General features: G+C 44.0%; 1 protein-coding gene across 1 annotated transcript in view; it reads left to right on the plus strand.

The window, feature by feature from the left end:
• Positions 1-12: 12 nt before the first annotated feature.
• Positions 13-12,257, plus strand: part of ZNF365 (zinc finger protein 365) — a gene marked incomplete at its 5' end in the record, with an annotated part of 17,870 nt that continues 5,625 nt past the window's right edge. Inside the window, 3 exon segments of the mRNA XM_009578676.1 lie at positions 13-239; positions 241-615; positions 11,484-11,664. Of these exon segments, the coding sequence (XP_009576971.1) occupies positions 13-239; positions 241-615; positions 11,484-11,664 (783 nt within the window).

Here is a 12,257-nt window from a genome sequence, read left to right on the forward strand (position 1 = left end):
GGCGACCAGGCCAGGTTCCGGAGCCTCTCCTCCCTGCGGGCGCACCTGGAGTACAGCCACAGCTACGAGGAGAGAAGCCTCCTGACCAAGAGCAGCCTCTTCTCGCCCCTGAAGGACGCGGAGCTGATCTCCCCGCCGGAGCCCGGCAGCCTGGGGAGCCCCGGCGGTGCCTTGCCGCCAAAAGGGTCCTACCTGAATTTCTGCGATGCGTCCTGCGAGGGCACGAAGCGCGGGCAGCCATGAGCGGCCCGTCTCCTACGTTGCAAACTACGTGCCGGCCGACTCGCCCAGCGAGCAGGTGTCTAAACCCGGCCTCCCGGGCGCTGACTCCAAAGCCTCCTTCGAGGCACACGTCAGAGAAAAGTTTAACAGGATGGTAGAGGCCGTGGACAAAACGATTGAGAAGCGGATCGACAAGCTTACCAAAGAGCTGGCCCAGAAGACGGCGGAGCTGCTGGAGGTGCGGGCAGCTTTTGTGCAGCTGTCCCAGAAGAAGCAGGAGGTGCAGCGACGGGAGCGGGCCCTGAGCAGGCAGGTGGACGTGGCAGTGGAGATGATCGCAGCCTTGAAGCAGCGCCTCACCGAGTCCGAGGAGGAGCTTCATCGGAAAGAGGAGTAAGTGGGGAGGCGAGAGGTGATGGCTTTGCCGTGGGCTGGCCAGCGCCTGTGCGAGTGAAAGCTTTTGGGGGAGAAGAGAGGGGATGGTTCTGTTGCTTGCTGACTATGAAAGGGCTTGGTGCTCACCAGCCTCTGATCACTGTAGTTCTGGAGTTCTAGCCCATGTGATCGTGTCCCCTGCCTTGCAGGGGACAGCTCCCCGAGCAAGTGGCTTTCATGCTTGACTCCCCAGTGACTAACTTTTACACTCTCTAATGCCTGTGTTGTGTCCCTGGTTTCATGGGGGTAGGGACAAGTAGAAGCTATCATCAGCATGTAATCTGATTTACACTGACACCTCTAATCCGTTATCTTTTTAAGAAGAGATGGGTGGGTAAGTGCTGGAGGAAGTACGTAAGAATACCACCTTTTCCCTGAAGTCATCCCACCACGGTCAGCATGTAGGAGTGGTCAGCAGGCGGAGTGGGATGGTCTCCAGTGCAGCAGCAAAGCTGTACTGGAGATGGTGCTGAGAAGGCCACGTCCAAGTAGGTGTGTTAGATGGACACAGAACTGTGAAACTGGAATCGCTTATATGGGAATGGGAAGCAGATGCCAGAGTCGTTCTGACTAACCTAGGCCATCTAAAAATATGTTTGTGATGCATCCATTAAAAATGTAGTGATAGCTGATATATTATTTATACATGAACTACTTAGTTTATTTAGCACTTGCTGAAACCTTTCAGGCTTTTTGGAGCAACACAACTTATTTCAGAGGAATGCAAATAAAGAGCCTTGGTAATGGAGTGCTTCTAAACCAATTCATCAGCTTACAAAGGGAAGATGAGAAGTGCTAGTTGCCATGACACTGATCTTAGAAGAAATAAGGAAGGTGGTGTAGGAGTTCAGTGTAGGAAGTTTGGAGGGCTTTCATCATTCCTTCCTGTAGTCTAAGGACTAGAAAGAAAAGATGATGATGGCTCCTATATCAGTAGAAGTCATTTATCTTAAGGCAGTGCTATAGATTTCCCAGAAGAGGGGACAGCAAAGGTGGTGAGATTTGAGCCTCTGGGGTTTGTATCTTCCTTGAAGGGATATTCAACAGAACCTCTGATTTTTGAAATGTCGGGTGATCCTCGTGCAACAGAAGATTGAAGGACTCAAGATGAAGCTAAAGGTAATAGTGGAACTGAGAAAGATTTGAAAGTATGCTGGAAGGAGTCCATGAAGATAACTTACAGTTTGAAGCAGTTTTGGTATTCCCATCTAGCCAAGGTCCCCTTATGGGCTTTTCACAGTGTGATTCATCCTACTTATTCTAGAAAGCTATCTTAGAGGGGGAGGGATTGCTCTGTGGAGGTCCTTCCTCCTTCTGCAACTAGAGGGGGACCTCAGGTAAGCAGGCATCTTAGGCTAGATGCTGAACTTCAGGTACCTAAAGTTAAGTGGCATGAATCTTATCCCAAACTAAACACAGAATGTGTTTTTAAAATTCAAAGGCTTGAGATCCACAGGAAAGACATGACTGTCAGGAAAAAGCAGAAACCATTCAGTGGAGCAAAACCAGAGTTCTGTAGTGCTGCAGAAGAAGAAAAGGGCTCATGGCAAAAGAGGAAGGGGGGAATAGGTTTATCTGGGTAGAAAGAACGGGTATGATACGGGGAGGACGGCAAAGGACACTGATCTGTGAAAAGAATAAGGCAGCAAAAGTTGCAATTTGTAATTGTATTAGGAAAAGGCACGAGGAAGATGCTGCTTGCCCCCTTGGCCGACTGCTTGCTAGCAGCGGTGACAGGCTGTGGTTCTGAGGCCAGGAAAGACTGAACACAGAATGAGAGGAGAAGTGGGGAAACAGTGTCCTTCACAGTAGGACCTTGCCAGGCTCGGGAAAGGGGCAGGAGCTCAGATGATTGCTGTTATAATTCTAGCCGTCTCTAAAGGAGGAGGGTGAATGCATAAGCAGATGAGGAGGTAGCTCCTAAGTTGGTGTTACAGGGAAGACTGACGGTTATTTGACTAGTAAGAAACACTAACCAAAAGAGGCAGTTGCACAAGAGATTTCACCTGAGTACCCAGGGTATTGCTCTTCCAGGATTACTGCTAGCTTGCTTCAGCTTTCAGTAGAGAAGATAAAAAAACTTGGAAGCAAAAGCAGCCATAGGAATGAGTGAATAGATATTATGCAGTGGTGTGTTACTTTCTAAAGGTAAATGCTTGCTAGTGGGTAGGATGAAAGAATATCAGCTCAGAGTACCGAGGGGAAAAGAGAGGAGTCATAGTATGTTCTTGCATGTACCTGTGCCTAGCCCCATAGCGTTACCTCTTAGAAGTCACTCTGAAAGTACTCTGAGGAAGCTGGGAGGGTAGGCAGGGTGTAAGAATAGGTAGAGTTCACTCAGAAAAACTGAAAATACGTAATTTTTTTCTTGTTCAGATGGTTCCTGCATTTCCCATCTTGGGGGATAACAAGGGATAGTGCCATAGAAAAATGCACTGTACGGCTTCCCAATTAAAAGGTCATTGTATAATTATCAAATTGAAAAGGAAGATAGGTATAAACAATGCTTTGTAAAAGCAGGACTAGTACTTCTAAGGGCAGCTTTTCAGATTTGAACCTCTAAAAATGCCTGGGACACAGCTTTGTGCCAGTAGCAGGGAAGCACTGGATGGTATGCTCTGGTAGAGGGGAGAAGAAACGATGTTCATGACTCTGGGAACAACAGTGTTGCTTGTCTGGTGTTCTCATGGACTGTTGGTAAATTCTGAGACCTGTCTACTTATTCATTCCTTTGTGTGTTCAAAAACTTATTTGGTGTGCTGAAAAGACTTTCTCCTTCAAAAAGGAGGATCTCAACTTTGGCTTTGATTTCTGGAAGAAGTCCAGATGATTAGAAAGCCAAACAAGACTGCTTAATGGAAATTGCAGAAGCAGGAGTTCTCACTGCAGATTGTGGAAAGTCAAAGGCAGCCCTTAGGGACTGCTTTGATACTTGCTGACCTTCAGAAATAAATGCTTTCATCAGTTTCTTTGGATTTTTTTTTTTCCATAAGCAGTCTTGTGAATATGGATAACTTTTCCCAAAACTAGCATTGATATTGAGCCACTGTAGCTGAAAATTTGTTCCTCTTTCCTCTTTGTAGGAGGAAAAAGAAAATACCTTCTTCCCTGAAATACCTTCTTATCATCCTATTTCTAAGGAAGTAAAAGAAACCAGTCTTCCTTTGGTCTCTGAATGGTTGTCGCCACTACCAGAGATCATGGAATAGGGTGCATGTGAAAGCAAGAAAGGGTTTATAATCAATATGCATTTCTAGATCTCAAAGAGACTGAGGTATGACTACTCTAGATCAGTCTGAGGGTTTGGGGGAGGAGGAAAAAAAAAAAAAAAAACAACAACAAAAAAAACCCCCCATCACCCCCAAACCAACAAACTATCTGATAAAGGAAAAAAATTCTAGTCCAAGTCTTAGATATTGTCACAAAAAGTATTATTTGGAGGCTCTGTAGAGAAGCTGACAACTTTTATGGGGATCCCTTCAAGTAATTCTTGAAAAATAACAAGGTTCTGATAAAGAAGTTACAGGTGTTTTTACTAGGCCCATATTTGAGTATTCCTCCATATCCACCTACTCTGTCAATATCTTATATCAATGGACAATCAGTATCGGAGATCAAATGATTCCATAATACTGAATTTAATAATTCAGTTTATTTTCATCTTTATAAAATATGCCCAAATAATCCAGGGACCTATCTGGGCTATTAGGCTAGACCTGCGTCTACATGTAAGAATGAAAGAATTAACCAAATGTGGAAGAGGATGTATTTGCAGGTTTAACAATCACTCCTGACCTATAAATTGGCTATGGAAAAAAAAAAAAATTGGGATTTAATAAATTTCTTCTTCAGAAGGGTATACAAAAAGATGACAGAAAAAGCAGTACAATTGCACTTTGGATAATGGTTCTGATTTTTGGATCCGATTGTGAAGTCAAATAGGAAAGCTAAGAGAAAGAGAAAACGTGCATTAGCAAGAATAATTTGGTTAGGAAGACCCAAGAAGACTTGGGGAGGAGAGATCTAACTTCTTTGTTTAAACATCCTGGTTTCTGGAAGGAGAAGATGGAGCTCTTCTAGGCCTGGCATCTTTCCTTTCTGCCCAGCGTAGCAAAGGCAGACATCACACTGCTGTGACTCTGGCAGTCCTCAGCAGAGGCAGTAGACCTGAGGTCACTTCGACTCGATGAAATTTCATTTCTGCTTCTCTGTTCTACCTGCAGAAGCCCGTATGTCCTGAGCCTCTGCTTGGACCCAGCACGTGAGATAGATACATAAAAACCGTGATCCACCAAGTGGCCACATTGTCAGAAGCTGGTTTCTCTGATGTGTTCTCCAACGCAAGCAGCAAGTCTTTAGACTTAAGAAGTCTGTAGGGAGTAAATTCTTCTCAGATTTACATTGTCATTACTAATGAAAGCACTAATTTCAAATGACAGCACTATGAGGTTTTACTGTTTATTCCCCCATTCTGATGAGAGGGAGGAGTGCTGGTTTAGGCCACCAGCAGGCACAGGGCTGCCCATTCAAAGAGTTCGTAGAGTTGTTTCTTTAGACTTGTCAGTTGACTTTTTTTTGTTTGTGTTAAATAAAACCTATAGCAGTCCAACAAAGGCAGTGATAAAGCAAAGATATCTTTTTAGTTAAATTTTATTCCCGTTCCCTTACCAAAATGGCTGTGCTAATACGCACCCGGGTACATGCTGTTATAGTAGTGTATGCCCTTGTGGAGATGAGCTTTGGTGAGGGGCAAGACAGGTGGAGGTACCACACTAATGATACTAATACATAGTTGAACTAGTCTTACTCTAAGCACAGGAGAGCGTTACAGAAGTCACTCTGGTGTCACTTATTCTCATATTTAGAAAGTCAAAAGGCCAAAGCTTTTTTTTTATTATTTGGGGGGAAAAAAAGAAAACTGGATGTCCTAAAGAAGCAGGCACAGCTACCAAAGACAGATCCCAGTTCACCAACCTGCCTCAGTTGGGTCCTGGACAGTTTTAATGAATGATGGCTACAGTGTCAAGCTTTCAGCAGAGCTGCTGAGCAAACAAATGATTTAATTAGAAAATGTGCCCCGAAAGGGATTATTCAATGTTTGATGAAGGAGAACGCAACTCGGAGTGAGTACTGTGATCTTAAAGATAACACAGAAGCCTGCCCAAAGGGAATATGACTGTGTTGAATAAGATATCGAGAAAACAATTGAAACTAAAACCAGCTATGAACTTGTAGAGGACACCAAGAGGCTTGTTTCTGGAAGTTATGTAAGAAAATGAAATTGGTAGAGTTGGTTTTTCAGTAAGTCTGAACAGGGAAAGCACTTGAGGTTACGGTCCTCAGCTGGAAGCTACCTTCAATGGTGACTTAAACAATTTCACTTTGTCTCCTAATTATAGGGTAAGAGCATTAATGTAGTACGTTGCCGCATCTCTGACAGTAATTTCTTTAACCAGTCTAATGCATTTGTTTTGACACTGTCTGGTCACGCCTCTGCTCTGGCATAACCTGCAGGACTATTTCAGAATAGCTGTGGTGGGGAGTAGTTATGCTTGCCACTGGCTTCACCTTAAATTTGCAAGTAATGGAACTATCTGTGCAAGTAACACCTCAACAATGGGATTAAGAGTTGGCTCTTAGAGATCACTGCAATTTATGCTTTAAAACAACAGCTTTCCTTAAAATACAAATTTCAGTTGTACAACAAAACAGTTTTGATTTTGCTCTAAGTAGAACACGACCACAACTAAATATCGTTCTTCCACCCTCAGTTTCAGATGGTCCCACTCCCTCTTCCCCGTTTCCTTTCATCTTCCCACTCAAGATCTTGATTACTCCCCTCCCAGCTGCACTGGTTCAAGTGTAGCATGACTATCCCACAGAATAGCTCTGTGAAATAAAGCATTTGAATCTTCAGTGTCACCCCAGTAAGTTCAGAGCTCAGATCTAGAGCATAGCCCACCGAATGGGTGCAACAGACACTTACAATAACTTTCTGACGGGAGGAGGTGTGAACCTCTTAAATCAAATGTGCTGATAGTGGTGTAGGAATGTGAAACCACAACCTAATGAATAACAGATAGCAGCCTTCAGGCATTAACACCAATGGGATGATGGATGAGGTCATCGGCGTTAATACTTAATGAATGTACATATTTTAAAAATTTCCACAAGTAAATCACTTGTGAAATTTTTACAAGTAAATCACTTCACTACTTACTGTAGTAGAAATTTTCCCATCTTCAGGTAAAATAATATAAGTGTTTGATTTTCTATTGATTTTCGGCAGTTATTCCAAGTGCAATTCTCTAAAGCAATTTGATACTTGGGTGCAGAATCTGCATAGAGCCTCGTGCTTGTCTCCACCTACAGAGCAGTTGCAGGTGTCGAAGTTGCTGTAAATAGTCCTGGGACCAGTATTATGCATCTGTAGGAGGGTTTGGTCGCAGTGCGAGAAATCATTAGCCCTTCTTAACAGTTGTTAAGGAGCTGACTGTCCCAACCTCTGCATCTACTCATGTATCACATGCTTAACTGCTGAAAGCCATACAAATACTAAGGGTATCTGCAGGATCCACATGCCAGGAACTGCACCGGTAAACAAGAACTGCAGCTCACTAGTCCTGCAAGGAGCACTGTATAATCTAGTGGTAAAGGCAGAAGAATAAAGGTCACCTAGTCAGTCTATGATTTATAACTTTATTTACCACAGCTCACGCTGTTTCATGACAACAACCTCCATAAAGAAGGTTTCAGGAAAAGTTTCAAAGCAGGCTATCTGCAGTTTTTCCATGAGGGCAGCTAGGCTGCAGTTGGAATGCAAAACGCCAAACTAGTAAAGTCTGGTTAACTATAACAGGTTAACTCTGGCAGAGTCAGATTGAAATAAAAGCTTTGGCAGCCAGTCTTTCTTGCCTACAGTGAGTCCTTCCCTCTGCACTTGTTTTTTCAGCTGAGCACCTCTGAGTTGCCTGCTGCACTGCAATAAATTCCTCCCGGACTTCTCTGGCACTGGGAAGAGCTCTTCTCCAGCAGTCTGGCAGCAGAGGCACCTCCTGCTCCTCTTGGACACCTCCCAGGTTGCATCCCCCTTGTCTGCTTTGTCTTTCCCTCTCGCTTGCCTCACCCTGTCGCCACAAGCTGCTGGCAGTTCGATGTGCCCTCTGCTCTCTGGGCAGCAGCAATGATCCCTCCTCCTGAAAGGTTTTGTCTGACAAGAGCACCCCAGACAAAGCAAGAAACCCACCTTTCTCCCTGCTGCCCAGTCACAGCCCTTTAACAAAACATTTTGCTATACAACATACCTTAATATTAGTATAGTAAGCTATGAGCAAAGAGATGAGATCACTCTGCTATCCATTACAGAAATTTACAGAGATCTGAGCTGCATTGAGCATCATCACTCTGCTCAGAAAATTTAGTGGCAGGATCTAGAGCTTACGGTGCTACAGCAAGTGCCAGGGTGCAGCCGAGCAAAAAGGGGCAGGAGACGGCAGGCTGACCGGCAGAGAGCAAATGGAGGAGCAGAGCAGAGTGGGAAAGAGATGATGCTCAGAGCAGAGGAGTTCAAGGGGAGTTATTAACTCTACATAACCTTTTCTTAATATAGCAGCAGTGCTCCAGATGTAGAATAGTTTGCACAGGGTAGCAGAGACCTCTCATTAGAAAGGGCAATGCTTCAGGTCTGAGCCAGGCTTTAACAAATGATTCCTGTTTCAGGTGAGCGCTGCTGACAATGCTGTTCTGTCAAGACACAGAGCCCAGCGGGCCCGTGCTGCTGTGCTCTGGTTTATGCCTCTACTGACTGGGCCCCACAATATTCACGCCAGCTTCCCCCGACTTCATGAGGAGCAGCATCTGACCTCTGTGAACATCCATCTTTCCACAAGCATAAGAGCAGAGAGTAGAAGATAGAAATCATATCACATAATCCCCCCCAAATTGGCAGAGGCCTGGAGAAATAAAGTAAAATAAAGAACATAGCAGAAAATCATCACAGCTATCCAGAAATAGAATTGAAGGGAGAGGGTCATCAGTATGGCTAAGAAAAAGTCGGGGTGAACTACAAGAGACAAGAAAGACAATTAAACAGATAAACAGCAGCTGCAGGAAGCTACATGAGTTCTTTGAACCATTTCCCTATTGTTCATGGTGGGAGGGGGGTAAAAATTCTTCTGGGAACTCCCTTCAAGTAACCAAGGCATAGCCATGGCACAGAGCGAGCTCTCTGAGGAAGAGGTGTTGGAGCAAGTAGAGACACTTATTAGCAGTCATTCCTTGGGGCTTGATGTTGTTCTTCTGAGAGATGAGAATGAAGTGGAAACAAAGTAGCGGAACTAACAGAAGTGCTGCTTACCAGGACAAGGCATGTGACCGAGACCTAGTGGGTGGGTATATTCTGGCTCCTGCCTTTATAAAGGGAATTTACAGAGTGCTGATACCGTTTCAGCTGAAAGGAAAATTTTTAGATAGAAGTTATTAAAGGCAGGTTCACAGGCTGTATAGAGGCAGCTAAACAAACAGAGAAAAATGATGGAAGTGCTACTACTGCTGCTAATAACAGTTCCTACAGATAACGGCACATAGGATGCCAAGTTATCTTAAGTAGTCTAGAAAGCAAGGAAAATACTAGGGAACTTATTGACACTATGTGTCTGTTCTCCTCCTGATAGTGATCGAAGTCTTCCAGAAAAAACACTGCTTACCCCTGTCCCTCCTGTAGCACAGCTTACTAAGGAGATATTGTAGGAAAGGAAAATTTCTGGGTAGTTTATGCATGCCATGGAGCAGGCAATTAATGAATGCTTCTGAATTACCTTTGCTGACACAATTACAAATGGTAGCATTCATGAAACTATCACCCTTTTAAAAACAAATGCCAGGTCCTCGATGCTTGTGGCCTCCCACTACAGCAAAATGCACAAGCCAACATGGGCCCTGGAAGGTACAACCTGCTGGTGTCCCGGGCTGGCGGCTCCCTGCTCTGCCCCAGCCTTCCTGCGGGAGGGCCAGCAGCCTGGCGGGTCACGCACAGTTCTTCCTGATCCAAAGGGTAAGGGATTTGGAGCCGACCTGCTGAGTTTCTGTCCTTTTGAGCCTCCTGTCCTGAGGAGCCCGCCGAAGTGCCAGGGGCTTCGGGTTGCTCTTACACTAACGCAAATACAGAGTGGCATCATGAAATCAAAGAAGTTACAATGCTGTAAGTGCAGTGAGAATAAAGTCCTACAATTGTCCTTAATGAGTTTAGACTGGCTTCTTCCTAAGCATTCTTCAGGCTTTTTATTACCAGGTCACACTGGGCAAGCTAATAATCACAGAAATTGCACAGAGCCTTGAAATGGAACGGATTAGCTGAGCTTAACAAACAAGGTACCTCTCAGTTTCTTAAGTCAGATTTTGTGGGTAAGTTAATATAAACTAATATTCATTGATGTTTTTCATCCAAACAATACGTGCTTGTTTTTCCTTCATTCCTACCATTAAATCAGCCGTGCAACAGCCTCTAGCTGCATTCTGCTGTGGTTTAGGGCAGGCAGACCCAGCCTGAATCCTAGATGGGGAATTTCCAGAGCTGACCGCTTGTGCCTAACTATTCTTAGCACAAACCAGCTCACTGTTAAAACAACTATACTGAGTTAAACCAATTATTTACAACTATACTGACTTAAAACAACAAAATGCAGAGAAACTTTGCTTTTGTTAAAAACAAGCTAAGCTTTGAAAGGCTCATACTGCTACAAACTGTTTCCTAGTTTCTGCTTAAAACATTTTTTCCTCACGTGATTTATTTCTACCAAGCAATCATGCCATTTTCATTTGGCAAGCACTGGTTCCCTCAACTCCCACCCCTTCAGTTTTGTACAAAGCAAAAATTAACATGGTTTCATTGGCAGAGCAAGAACTGTTTATCCAGGCATTTATTAACTGGGGAAGTCCTACATGCTCAGATTTGCCATTTTTCGTAATACATGCTTCACTCTGTAACCAAACTTCTCCCACCCAGAAACTCCTGATATCAGAGGTCCAAGTAGTGGCCTGATTTCTGATAGTAAACTGATAGTATGCAGAGCACTTAAAATGAGCTATGTTTCAGTACAGAGCTGGGATCTTTCACAGTCAGTGGTGCTATCTGTTTCTTCCAGTCATGTTACCAGACAAGAAACATTTCTAAACTCCTGACCTAAAACTTGCTCTTCCCATGCACATACTCCTTGGTCTGTAATCTGTAGATTATCAGTTAATCATCTCCCATGTTCCCACTAGCTCCCGATCATAACACTGCACTTTGACGTACTTGCAGGATTGCAGCCAAAATGAAGTTTTATGGCCACAGCATCTCTTTTAAGTTAGGAACCACCCCAGTAGCAACATTAAACTACCACTGTAAGATTATGATGAACTGGGAAGATGAATTTGGGGTTTCATCCACTGCTTTTCGTGTTTCAGGGCTGATATTCACATGGGTAAGTAAAAAAAAGATAAGGTGGCTGTAGCTGTCTCCAGATACCTCAGGAGGTGATGCTTACTGACATTTCTAGCTTGTGGACCACTAAGGACTATTTCTACGAGACCCAATAATGTGATAAAAAACCCAAACCCACTCCCCTTAAACTTAAATTCAGCATTCAGGGTTCCAGATCTTCACTAAGTGTCCACAAAAAGGTTGAAATCTCTTAATTACCTCCTTAATAGAAGGAGAGTAATTAGCCACCATAGGCTATTGCCATGAAAAACAGAAGAAGCATCAGTAAGTTTTTGACAGCAGCGAGATCAGGGCCCTTCCCATGATTTAAACGTGGCCTCTTTGCAATGTTTCTGTCTTGCAGAGAAGTTGTTACTTTCAACCACTTTCTAGAAGAAGCAGCAGAAAAAGAAGTGCGGGGAAAAGCCAGGCTCCAGCACTTCATTGAGAACCTGTTGCAGCGCGTGGATCTGGCAGAAAGGCAGCTAGAATATTACCAAAATCAGCAGATGGTGTGCAACCACACCGACATCAGCGAGCACCTGGTAAGCCAGCAAAGTCCCTCCCTTCGTTGTCACCCACCACTGGAGGGAAAGTACTTGAGTTTGAATACGGGCGGGCTCAGTGGGTCAGGCTAATTGCTGCTCCAGACATCTGGATTTGTAAAAAGTTTCTTTGGACGTGTTTTATTTATATTGTAAACCGCCACTTCACATGAGTGAAAGGAGCAGAGAGTGTAAGAGCAGCAATAGCCAAAAGTGGCAAAGGGAGAGCAGAGAATAATGAAATATTTGCCAGATATTTAATTTTTTTTTCCAGCTTTGGCTATTGCTGCTGTTACCTTTGCAACACACACTTTTCTTTATGTCACTTAGTGACTTGGCAGTTTTTTGGAGATGTCTATACAGATTTTCAGGAAAGATGTGGATCCCCACAGAGGACGAGGACGTGTTAGCCTGCTGGCAAATAGGCTTGCTTTCTGTAGTTACCTATCACGGGACTCTTAGAAACGGTGAATGGATTCCCACAGGCCCGTCCCCTGCAGATTAGAAACCAAAGCTGTCTGAACATTGTTTTCTAAAATACATTATTTCTTTAAAAGCCCTCATTATTAATACTTAAACTCAGTTTTTTCCCT

Source organism: Fulmarus glacialis, unplaced genomic scaffold, assembly GCF_000690835.1.
Source record: "Fulmarus glacialis isolate BGI_N327 unplaced genomic scaffold, ASM69083v1 scaffold3635, whole genome shotgun sequence".
Lineage (NCBI taxonomy): Eukaryota > Metazoa > Chordata > Aves > Procellariiformes > Procellariidae > Fulmarus > Fulmarus glacialis.